Source organism: Colius striatus, chromosome 6, assembly GCF_028858725.1.
Source record: "Colius striatus isolate bColStr4 chromosome 6, bColStr4.1.hap1, whole genome shotgun sequence".
NCBI lineage: Eukaryota > Metazoa > Chordata > Aves > Coliiformes > Coliidae > Colius > Colius striatus.
In genome coordinates, this window is record NC_084764.1 from 21946746 (window position 1) to 21960042 (window position 13297).

Consider the following 13297-nt stretch of genomic DNA (forward strand, 5'->3'; position numbering starts at 1 on the left):
AAGTCTTTTGCAAGGAATCTGTAATTCTTCTTCTAGAAGGTACTTCCACCATGTTAAAAAGGGAAGTGAAAATGATCTCTTGTATAATGGTTTGGACTCCATATTTTCCATGGGTATAAGAGCCAAAGCTTCCGTACTCCTTGATCTCCCCCTTGACTAAAATGCTGCTTCTTGACTTGAGAGGAAAGATTCAGCTGTCTGAGCAAGACTGTGAGCACCTTCCACGCATGGTGGATATTTCAGACCAAAAAAAGAGTGGGAGGACTTCAAATACAAGGCTTTCTGGCAGTGATGACTCTTGCCAGGTTTGGAAGACTGTCATGACAATGTTCAGTGTGGTCAGTGCTAGGAAAAGTGTACTTCAATGGAGTTCTGGCCTCTGTTGGAGCACCCATGAGTTTTTATAATTTGTATCTATGTTTAGATTCAGGATGATAGATCCTGAACGCAAAGTGTGTGTCCCTTTGATATAAGGGTCTACATATCTATAAGAAACAAGGACTGCTTTAGGTTTTCCCTCTCAGAACTTCTAGTTAAAAGGATAGTTGCATTTAAATGCAGAAACCACACAAGATACTATCAGGGTCCAGTGTCCTGATCTCACGTTTCTGTTAAAAAACTACATGAATAGCTCTGACAGTTATGCCTGTTTGTGTAATACTCAGTTACATATCCAGTATAATATCTGAGCAAGTGGGATGCCCTAAGCTAGGAAAAGGACTCATTAAAACAGGCCCAAACCCAGTTTTCTCCAAATATAAATTAAAAAAAAGTCTACCAGAAGGTGATTCAGACAGTATTAGCACTGCACCATCTTATGCTTTTTTAAGTAAGACATTTTCCTGGCTTTGTGAGTGCTCAGTGGTGCTGGTAGAGTCCATCGGGCTTTGCCCTTAGGAGCCACAGCTGGAAGTTTGGAAAGTTGGAATGTATTTAAGCTACCTGGGAATTTGTCCAGAGTTTTCAGAGGATTAATTGTTATATACATTGGCTTCTAAGGGAATGCACTGCTACAGCCTATTATGCACCTCCTAGTCTAACTTGGACTCGGACTGACTAGATTGAAATAGTCCATTAAACTGCTGTCTTTTAGCCCACCCTCTGATCTTTACAATAAATATTGACAGTGAGGGTTTTTTCTTCTTTTTCCTGACTTTTATCAAATTCTCTCCTGTTTTCAGGAAGAAAACAGACTTTGAAGCAAGTGAGACTCCAGCGCCAACTCATGAGATTATGACTGTTGAGCAGCCAGAGCTATTCTACTTCATCATTTTCTTCTGGGTGCTGGTCTACTGCCTTTTACTCCTTCCACAGCTTCTTAGCAACAAAGTTTGATCTCTGTGAGGTGTGGGAAAATAGAGTGGCTGGATTGCTTTGTGTAGCTGCATATGAGTATGTTCCTTCAGGTGAAGCACAAACAGAAACGTAGGACCTGGTATTTGTGTTTATTATCAGGTTGTGTTTATTATCAGGTTCCTCTACTGTTGTGCTATGGCAGTGTCTAAGCACATTTTATATTATGATAACTGTATAAATATATATAAAAATGACCTGATTTAGTAGACGCGATTTTGTACATTTGTGCCTTGCTTTATAAGATGCTAGAAATATGAACAATTCAGAGCTCTACTCTTCAAAAATGATTCTTCTGGCTTCATTTCCTTATGTAGGGTCTGACAGCTGTGGAAGAGGGGTGATGTTGACTTGCCCATGAATCTGGCCCACCTGCAAGGGCAAGGCTAGAAATGCTTTTTCATAATTTTATGGAATTCTTTGAGGGAGCTTGAGGCAGAGCAGAGCTTCAGGTGGTGGAACATGCTGACCCCAGGAATTGATTGCAATTCCAATGGCAGTGCAGTGGAGCACAAAAGCAGGTTGAGGGTTTATTTAGGTAGGGAAGTTTGATTTTTAGGATTTTAAGTTAATTTTTATCCTGCACCTTATTTTATGTTTAATTCACAAGAATAAATCAGGTGTGGAGAAGTGTCAAGAACATACATGCCAGCTGCTGCTTAGGAGGCATTGTAGGGGAAACATAGCCCAGAAACTTCTGTATGGAATACCTGAAGAAAAACACATTTTGTATATTACTTCTAGTGGACATCTTTGAAAAGATAGTCAAGAAGCTTAATCAGGAACATATACCATGGTTTCATTTCTGTTTTGTTTTTAAAAGTACCTCACTGCTTCTGAGGCTGCTTCTGCTTCCTTCATTTCTGCTGCTTTTACTTGCAAGACCATGCAAAGATTTCTCCTTTTTTGACGATACAAAGAATGATACTAACCTAATTTGCTCAGGCTACTCTTAAGGCACAAGTGCTTGGTAAAAGGATCAGAAATATCCTTTAACTGCCAAAATCAATAGAGAAAGAACTACAGGTGTAAAACTAAATACAGAGAAATGTTGACAGCCAGTGTTGGCTTCCTTGGGCAACTGAAGAGACTCCTGTGGCCTGTCTACAGACACAGTTGAGCTGCTTCTGCATCTTGTAATTTTTGTCCACATCAGTGATCACTTTAGGATATTTGACTTAGGATTTTTTGCCAGAGAAGGGGTACCTATGCATTGCAAGACAAAAGGGAAGTCTTCATGTTCAATTTAATTGCAGTAACTTTTTTCTGTGCAACTTCTAGCAAAGTCACTATTTTTCATTAGCACATTTTTAGTTTCATACTATGCTTTATGTTGCTGCTTCCATCTTCAACTTCATTAGGTTGAGTGCAATGGGCTTCATAAATTGGGAGGTTACGTAATTCACATTAAGTGAAGGGTAGAGCATGTGGCTCTAATTTTTACATATTTTGTTTTAGCATAAGGTGTAGCTCTGCCCTGACTTAGTTTTCAGCAGAACTAATAGTACCTGATATCAGGAGACATCAGCATGTATAGCAATTTATTTGCAAGTATTTGAAACCTGTCTGTAGTCATGTTATCTGCTCGGGTAATCTTCAACTGTCCATCACACTTCGTTCTTCTTTATAAGCTTTTTGTTTCCCTGGGATTTTTCTCCCAAGCCGCAGTTGGAATTCAGTAGCAGCAGCACACAGCAGGATATCTGAAACATCAAAGATAAAATTCTGAGCCTCTTTCAGTTAACAGAAAGCTGAAATCTTCCTTATTCTGTCTTGTCACTGTGGACTACATCTGGATTCACCCCATGAACCTAAAATAAGTTCCTTTGTGCTTGATGAAGGACAATTCCCAACTTCAGAACTTAAATTTTTGTAAAGCAACACAATTTTAAAAATAGTCATTCATCTGATGAAAACATTTTTACATTTTGAGTCATCTATTTTTGTGATGCATGAACCTGTTTGTGCTTATTGATGAGACAGTGATGCTTTCTTCCTGTATTAGAATTATTCCAGATGCTTTCTTAAAATACAGCTTTACAAGGCTAATGCTTTGTTTTGGACAGCCTAAAACTTAATACAAGAAACTTTATATCCTTAACTTGAAAACTGGTGAATACCGTGCTGGGGAATGGTAGCTATTTAATAGCAGCAAGTGGCAATGTACATTAGGCTGGAGTAAAAGTGTTGACAGTTCTTCATTATGTGCCATTCTTCATAGACTCCTTTGGCTTATGACATCTTTTTCTGAGCCTTTGTATCTTACTATCTGTTTCTTCCATGTTTCTTAGCATTCAGCAGAGATTATCTGGAGTTGGATTACAGTCCCTTCATAGAACTTTACAGCTATCGAAGGTCAATCAAGTAAAGTAAGCTGCCTTCTGTCTTCTCTGAATCACAGAATCCTAAGGGCTGGAAGGGACCTTTACAGATCATTTAGTCCAACCTCCCTGCCAGAGCAGGACCACTTAGAGTAGGTCACACAGGAACTCATCCAGGTGGGTTTTGAGTGTCTCCAGAGGAGACTCAACGACTCGTCTGGGCAGCGTGTTACAGTGGTCCCTCACCGTCACACTGAAGAAAACCTTCCACGTGTTTCTTTGGAATGTCTTATGTTCCAGCTTATACTCATTGCCCCTTGTCCTGTCATTGGACATCACCGAGACGATCCTGGCTCCATCCTCCTGACACCCACCCTTTACTTATTTGTAAACATTATAGAGGTCACCCCTTTGCTGCCAGGATGCTGTGGGAGATGGTGTCAAATGCTTTACTGAAATCAAGATAAACCACATCCACTGTGCTACCATCATCTATCCACCTGGTTACATCTTCATAAAAGGCTCTCAGGTTGGTCAAACATGACGTCCCTTTGGTAAAACCATGTTGACTGCTCCCAATGACCCTCTTGTCCTTTAAATGCCTGGAGACAGTACCCAGGATAAGTTGTTCCATCATCTTTCTAGGGACGGAGGTGAGGCTGACCAGTCTGTAGTTACCTGGCTCCTCCTTCTTTTCCCTTTTGAAGGCCGGAGTGACATTTGCTCTCCTCCAGTCCTCAGACACCTCTCCTGTTCTCCATGACTTACTGAAGATGATGGAGAGTGGTTTAGCAGTGACTTCTGTCAGCTCCCTCAGCACCTGTGGGTGCCTCCCATGGGGCCCATGGATTTATGGACATCCAGACTGTTCAACCCAGTCCTCATCAGCCACACAAAACTCCTCCTTTAACCTGACTTCCTCTGGAGTCTAGGGCTCCTGAGGATAGTCTCCAGCAGTATACACAGAGGCAAAGAAGGCATTCAGTAACTCTGCCTTCTCTGTATCCTCTGTCACCAGGGCACCTGCCTCATTCAGCAGTGGGCCTGCATTGCCTCCAGTGTTAGTTTTGTCCACAATGTATTTGAAGAAGCCCTTTTCGTTGTCCTTGACCTCCCATGCAAGGCTCAACTCTAATGAGGCTTTAACTTTCCTAGCTGCCTCCCTACATCCTTTGATGACAGTCTCATATTCATCTCAAGTGGCCATCCCTTCCTTCCATGATCTGTAAACTCTCTTTTTCCACTTGAGTTTGCCCAACAGTTCCCTGTTTAACCATGCGGGTCTCCTGGCTCCCTTTGATGTCCTACCTGCTGGGATGCTCTGACTGTGAGCTTGGAAAAAAACTGAATATAGACCAACTATCTTGAGCCCTTTTACCTTCTAGTACCCTGTCCCACGACGTGTCCCCTATCAATTGCTTGAAAAGGCCAAGGTTGGCTCTGCTGAAGTCCAAGGTTGTGATCCTGCTTGGTATTCTGTTCCTACTGCACAAGATCCTGAACTCCACCGTCTCATGGTGGCTGCAGCCAAGGCTGCCCTCAACCTTCACCACTTCAACTAGACCCTGCTTGTTTGTGAGTACAAGATCCAGTAGTGCTCCTCTCCTAGTTGGTACATCCACCATTTGCATCAAGAAGCTACCATTGATGCACTGAAGGAACCTCCTGGACTGTAAGTGGAAGCCATGTAGGCCTTCCAGCAAATGTCTGGGTAGTTAAAAACTCCCATGAGAACCAGGGCCTGTGATTTTGAGGCTGCTCCCAGCTGCCTGTAGAAGGCCTCATCAACCTTCCCATTCTCATCAGGTGGCCTGTAACAGACACCCACAACAGTGTCAACACATGCTAGCCTGCTCCCTTAATTCTAAACCACAAACTCTCAACTTGCCCTTCATCCTTGCCTGGGCAGAATTCAGTACATTCCAGTTGCTCTCTCACATAAAGAGCAACTCCACTACCTCACCCTGTTGGCCTGTCTCTCCTAAAAATGACACAGCCATCCATGACCACATTCCAGTCATGTGAGCTGTCCCACCATGTCTGCAATAGCCACCAGATCACAGCCCCTTGCCCATACACAGAGTTCCAACTCCTCCTGTTTATCCCCCATGGTATGTCCATTGATGTACAGGCATTTCAAGAAGGAAGCCGATCACGTAGGATTCACCCCTGGCACTGGCTTGCCACCCTTAGCCTCAACTCTAACAGGCCTGGTTTTATCTCCTCCTCCCTTTAAAATTAGTTCAAAGCCCTTTCTATGAGCCCTACTAACTCATTCACAAGGATCCTTCTCCCCCTTTGAGACAAATGAACTCCATCCGTCACCAGACCTGGCATAATGAAAATTTCACCATGGTCAAAAACCTCAAAGTTGTGTTGGGGGCACCAGTCTCTTCTCTCCTTCCTCCTAAGAAAATTAATCAGAACAAGGTCTTTGGATGTCTCCTCTAAACAACTGATGCCTGTACAGAATGGAAAAGTGAACAGGAAGGCACTGATGGTGACAACTTCATCACACAGTGTTCAGTGGTTTCTGCCATGAGGGAGAAAAAAAAGCATTTTCTTTCTTGCCTCCCACTGATGAACAGTGACTGAAACAGTGAAATGGGCAGTTTAAATGTCAAACAGCATCCAGCAATTTTGATCATTTTGCTTTCCAGCCTATCCCATTAAGAGTTGGAGATTGTTTCTTCCATGCAAAATAGATGAAAAAAGCACATTAGTCCATGATACTTGGTATTGCCTTCCATATTTGGGTTTGATTAATTGTGGTTTTGCTGTAACAGCAGCAGTCTGCCTTACTCAGTCTCTCCATGAGTGAGAAGATTCAGGATAAAGAGTTATAAGTGTTCATGAAGAGAGACCAAACAAAGAGTTTTGATGTTACTTGGAACTGCAAAAAAACTTGACACCTGCATAAGCAGCAGCTGCCCTCAATTAAATTGCCTTGTAAGCCTGCATCTTTCCTTCCACAGTACAAGATCCAATCCCTCAGTGCAAGTGCCCTCTTTTGAAAACATTGCTTGTTGTTGGACTTCCTGTACTGTTCTGAGCTTATAGTCTAAAAGCCTGACTGTGAAGTGTTCACTGTGGCAAAGCCCATTTTAACTTGCTGGCTAAAGGACTGGCTTGAGGTAGCAAAGGTTTTAAAGGCTGGTGAGCAATCTATTGTCCATCCGTTTTCCAACAGATATGTGCACTGTCCGAATGAGGAAGCTTTTCATGAATTTTTGCCTGAATTTTTTGAAAAGTGCTAAGCTTGCACTTTACCACATTTGGTATTTTGATGTAGCAGCAGAATTCAGATACACAAAGGTACCGATCTGTTAAGACTGTTTCTAAAACCTGTTGTTGAGCAAACGTGTGTGCAGCAGAGTATTGTGAAGTGTCAGGAAGTGCTTGAGGAAAACTGGATAAAGGGTGTTTGGTGTCCACAGAAGCACCAATAAAGACTGGGAAACAACTATGATAGGATGGTTCAATGTCAGGGTAGTCACGTAACTTAACTGCATAGTGTTTCATTGTGATTTTATAGAAAGTGCAAGGAAAGAAAGACTATTAAAGACGGAACCCCACTGAATGTTTATGTGGCAGATGTCAAAGAGTTGAAGAAATCGGTTAAACAGTCACATAATCTACAAGCTGAATTGAATATAGCCTTTGCCAAATTGTAGGAAATGATTGGTGCAAAGATAGGGAAGCACAGATTAGAGCAAAAAAATGACAATCATTTTCCAATGCCATGAATATTTTTGATAGATTGAGCTCTAAAATGTATTTTTATTGAGTTTCTAGATTGTAATGAATGTGTCTACAGAATTTTATGCAAAGCTTGAGAGTTCAGCTGTTTTAAAATGATTTTTTTATATAGCAGTGATTATTTTCTCTATATATTTAATAGAACTGTAAAGCCATTTTAAGAGTACCTATAAAATTCTATGTATGTGATACGATAATTTATTAATTATTGCTCATGAGAATGAACAATAAGCTATGCATCAGTTGTGTCATCCTTTTGAAAACTGGAAACTGCAACTAGAGGAGTTTGTAATGATCAGTAGACTTGAAAAACATGGGAAATGATTGAATACAATTGTGTGATTCTTCAACCTGCATAGCAATATGTCATTTTGTGAGGTTTCAGCTAAAGTTGCAAAATATACTGGGTGATTAAGCTACTTTCTTCCATTAAAACTTCCTGAGGCTGAAATTTCTACCTGATGATATTTGATGTCTAAACACACTTAAATCCTCTGCGTCTTTTGGAGACTGACAATTTAATCCAGCTCAATATGAGTGTGAACTTCTTTACCCATATAGTGCTCCACTGAGTTTACAGGAGTACCATTCAATTCCCAGAGGCTTTTTTATTAGGGTTTTCTGCACCAATCCCCTCAGAAGCAGAGCTTTAGAAGATTTAATTTGGCCAGCGTATGTGGTACCATATTCAGCCATCTAACAAGATAGTAGTGATAACAATGCATTATCACTCATGTTAGCTTTAAGTACTTGATTCCCTTCTTGACAAGATTGAACTTGAATGCATCCAGTGATGTGTTCAGTTCCTTACTTCTGTGGAAGTCAAAGCAACACATCTGTGTGCTAGGCACACACTACAGGATCTGGCCCTGAGGGGACCTATACTGATGTTAATTGCATAGGCCAGGAACTAGCAGAAGCCTCTGCATTGCCCTTAGTGGGATCCCCTCAAATCCAATGTACACAAACAATGCCCCAGACTTCAGTTAACACCACTGTAGGCATAGCATTTGTTTGCCTAAATTCTGCAGGATGAATCCTCTCTTCCTCATAGTTACCATCTCCTTCCATTTTTTTATTTAAGAGAACAGCAGCGGGAAACAAATGCCTAGAGGATGAGGGTGAGGTTACAGGCTGGAACGTGGCCATGAAGGTTCCCAAACCACTACAGCTGAAAGCCCCTCCCCTGACAGTGGGTTGCCCGCTGTTTTCCATTGAGCTAATAGGTAGTGGATCTGAATGGAGGTAACCCCCCAAGTTTTTATAGCTTGCTTACTCTGCCCATTGCTTGACACAACTCTGGTACTCACAAAGGATGAAAATTAACCATTTTATTTTCAAGGACTGTGCCCATCTCAGAGTTATCTTAACTTAAATTGTGGAACATCAAAATATCTCTTTCCTCCTCTAAATGTGACCTGTGGAAAACTTCCTTCCACCTCAATGGCACTTTTGATGACTCCTTTCCAGGCAGCTGCTACTGCTGACAGTGGAAAACAAGAACTGTGTTATTTACTCACCATGAGGGAAATGCCTTAAGGTTATGTCTCTGGACTATAAAATTGGCCTCTGGGTCATTAATATAGTTCTTTCTTCATGAAGACATTAGAAGGGGCAATAAAAATAATTAACTTTACCATGGTGAAAAATACTGAAATCTACCCTTCCAAGAAACGATACATCCTGGCCTTCACTACTGTGTTCAGGCCAGGTAATATTTTATTCTCAAAGCAGTTTCATTACTTTCACTGGGCCTTCCAGAAATGTCTTTGATTTGCAGAATAGATTTGCTCTGTGTCCAAAGACTAATTCATACAGGGAGGTCCTGATCCACAGCCATCACTGGACTGTAACAGACAATCACCATTGTTTAGTTAGAAATGACTGTTCTGATTTAAATCACATAACTTTCAAATTACACGCTGCTCATTTTTGTGAGAAATAATGGAGTCATTTTTAATGCCAAATAATGAGTCACATAAGTCTATTTTTATTGTAATAAAAAATGCAACTTCTGCTTTTATCTGAACAAAACGTATTTTAGTAGGCATAGCATTTTGTGCTCTTGTATTCAGCTGTGTAAAAAGCTGAAGGAAGTGTTCTACCCTTCTTGTTCAAGCTCTCCAGTTTCAAACATAATCTCTAAAGTGCTAGTTTGCTAAAGAGTTAATGAGAGACTTCTATCCCGAAGAAATCATTTGTAAGGAAGGAAAGTACTATTGAAAATACATGTTTCTCTTTGGCAAGAGGTGAGGAATGAAGGATATTTAAGTGAGAACAAATGCTGGGAGACTTTGAGCGGCATCAAAAGATATTCTGAAGGAGATGCATTTTTGTGTACTTTCAAATACATTTCTGAATGCTTTCAATCAGTGGTATGTATTGAATATTTGCACTTGTTGCTCAAAGCTAATTTTTGTGAGAAAGAAATATATTCTGTATAGTTGACATACTAGAAAAGAAAATGTTTTTAGAAACTGTTACACTGTAATAAGAATAGTATTTGCTAGTGAATAGTTCTACTTTATTTTATAAAATCTCCAATTTTGAAATAAATGGACAGGCTTCCTGTATATAATGTTATCTGTGGGTTTGTCCTTGTCCTCCCGAGAAAATAGCTTCGAAAATCTCATTACAGGAGAGATTACTATTCATTATTCATTCATTCATTATTATTATAGACATTATATATTATTTTTATTTATATATTCATTTTCCGTTTTTAGCAGAGATCTCAGTAAACACAGCAGATGCATGAAGTGCATTTTTTTCCTACCAACCCAAAAAGAGACTTTTAATTTTGGAGGAAGAACCTAAACTTTTTTTACAGTCAACAAACATAATGAATTTAAAAGTTTTATAAAGGTGAAGATTTATAATTTATTAATGCATAGAAGTTGGCATTATAAAGGCAAGCCATGGGAAATCTTCTAAAACCTGTGCTGAATTAAGCATTGTTCTTACAATTCAGTTTATCTGGCCTGATCCTGTGACTTGTGGATTAGAAAATTATGAAGTGCAGTACTGATTCATATTTACTACCTTCCTCTCCCCTACACCTTAACTCTCTTTGCAGGCTGTGAGAAAAGGAAAGCAGAAACCTAATATAGTTGAGAATCAGCCCTGCAAAAAGCTATCTGAACTGGGTAAACACAGAAAAAGAAAATAGTATGTGGGGAATGCAGTAGGAGTGCTGCTTCAAGTTTGGTGGGTATCACGCTTTAGGAATTCTAAATGTTCCTCTGTTCCTTCTGCAAACCAAACCATCTCACAGGCTTTCAATGTGTTTCACATTACCCCTGGCTGATACCTGGCTACTGGCCCATCCTCACCCCACCTAATACTTGCAGGTACTCAGACAATGTTCATAATGCTGTGCAGAATTCGGGATATTTGGGTCCAGTCCCATTGGCAATGCTGACTTACAGAATCACAGAATGGTTTGGAAAGGAAAGGACCTCGAAAGGCCATCTAGTCCAACACCTTTACAGTGAGCGAGGACATCTTACACTTGAGTTGACCAGAGCCCTCTACAACCTGACCTTGAATGTTCCCAGAGATAGGGCATTTATCTGTCACCTCACTACCTGAGGTATGCCTGTCACTTCACTACCATAACACTAAAATCTCTGGGTACAATTTGAGACCAGTAGCTTTTATTGGTGTCATGAATGATACGTAAGTGGGGAATAAAAACTTTGTGAAGCTTGCTTCTTTAATGGAATTAATTTTTTGTAACCAACACTGTGATTAGGAATTTGCAGGTGGACTGTAAGGTGGACAGGGAAGGGGGAGAAGTTCAGCTGTGCCAGATGGGTCAGGTCAGAATGTGGGAGCAGTATAGTAAGCTTTCCCGAGATTATGGGCACATACAACAAAGCCTTAGACCTAAGTGGTGATTTCTGTTAAGACACCAATACACGGCATTAATCTTTTCCAGAGCTGCTATTTCTATTGGGGTTACAAGGGTTATTTCCAGAAAAGTTAATTGCTGTTAGTTATGAAATGCCTTCTAGTGACAAACTCTATTCCCTGGTTAGAGGGTACCAGTGTCAGTTATCCATCCTTGCCAAACTGCACGTTACCTTGGAGTAGCATGTAATGCATGATCAAAGCAAAATGTATAGCTCCATCTGCTGTAAATGCTTTGAATTGACTGGTTTTCTATTACTTTTTTTTATGGCTGATCTGTACCAGAGGGAACTGTTTTATCACTTTGCTGATACGTATTTTCTGCTTGTTAGCAAGAATCGGCATCAATACAGCAGCTATGTACAGTTATACATTGCAAAGTGGGATTTCTCAGTTCTCAGGCAAAAGGGAGCATAAAAGAGATTATAACTTTTTCACTGTGAGGGTGATGGAGCAGTGGCACAGGCTGCCCAGAGGGGTTGTGGAGTCTCCTTCCTTGGAGGTCAAGACCCGCCTGGACATGTTCCTATGCAACCTGATCTAGGTGACCCTGCTTCTGCAGGGGGGTTGGATTAGATGATCTCTAAAGCTCCCTTCCAACCCCTACCATTCTATGATTCTATGAAAATCATTTTGTGACAGATATTTTGAACTATGTCACTACAGCTGCTTGTGAAAGGCATAAGTTACATGACTTGCTTAAGTCAGTGATGGATGGGAAGAGATTTCCGGTTACACTTCTGGTAAGTGATGGCTTTCCACAATAGGGAATGGCAACAGGTTTTTTAGGCAGTAATTGTCAATGCTGCATAGGAAGAAAGACTGAGTTGATATCCCATTTTCTATACTGATTTTAAAAGGTAGCCTAGCAATTCAAAGAGGTCAAAAAAGCACTAAAGCAGTTCAGAATACTGAAGTTTCTCTTGCACTAGGGAAAACATCCTTACATGGAGTTACAAAGTCTGGGTCACTGAAGTGTGAAATCAGACAAAAATTGTTTTTTTTTTAAATAGTGTCTTAGGGGGAAAAAACATCTTTGGTTTGTGCAACCTAACACCTTTTCAAAACCTCGGCTCCAGTTTAAGGAACAGAAACTGTTCAAGATACGTTCTTCCTTCCCTCCTTCCCTTCCTTTCTCTTGCTTTCTCCCATGCTTTCTTCTTTTCTTGCTTGCTTTCTTTCCTCCTCCATAATCACACCTACAGCTTTACCTCATAATACATTGCAGGTGTTGTTATTATCAGCATTGTGCTTTAAAACATTTGCAACAGCTCTTTCCTGCAGCAATTCACAGCTCTGATCTCAAAAACCTGGTAACCAGACTAGGGACTGTTTGACAGGAAAGCCTGAAGTTAAATGTTCTCAAGTGGAGTGCAGAATAGACATATCCTTTCCTGGCCACAAACTTGAGTGCAACACCTGGGCCTGTATTTTCTCCTTAAGTGCCAGCTAGCTTCAAAGTGCATTCCTGACACAGTGTGTGACCCAGTGACAAAATAGCATCACAGCCCGTACCAGCAGGAGGGAACAATGGAGGTCACCATTGTCTCGTGGGAAGGGATCTCTTCAGAGTCCATTTTAAAACCTGATGAGACACACAGAGCCCAAAAGCACAAAGCCTGTTTTTCCCTGGTGTGATTACACAGTTCTGTAGCATGAACAGAGACAATTACTTGTGACATGGTGATATTTTCTTTTAATTTAATTTTTTTTCTAACTCAAGCACAATGTTTTTTTAAATATTACCCAGCAAGTAAAAGACCAGAAACAGCCCCCACCCCCTGCCCCCATCCATTCACCTACAGGACTTTTTAAAAAGGGGAGGGGAGAAGAATGTCTCTGTTTTCTTGCTGTTTGACAACAGTTATTCCCTTGAGTAAAACATCACTATTTCCAGTACTAAAGACCTGGGAAAAGCTGCAGTCTGCTTCATTACTACTTATTCAGTTCTG

General features: G+C 40.7%; 1 protein-coding gene across 1 annotated transcript in view; it reads left to right on the forward strand.

Moving 5' to 3' along the window:
• Positions 1 to 9802, forward strand: part of CLMN (calmin) — an 80062-nt gene extending 70260 nt beyond the window's left edge. Inside the window, exon 13 of the mRNA XM_061998370.1 lies at positions 1182 to 9802. Coding sequence (XP_061854354.1) covers positions 1182 to 1335 — 154 coding nt within the window. The 3' untranslated portion in view covers positions 1336 to 9802. The remainder of the gene's footprint in view (positions 1 to 1181) is intronic.
• The last annotated feature ends 3495 nt before the right edge of the window (positions 9803 to 13297 follow it).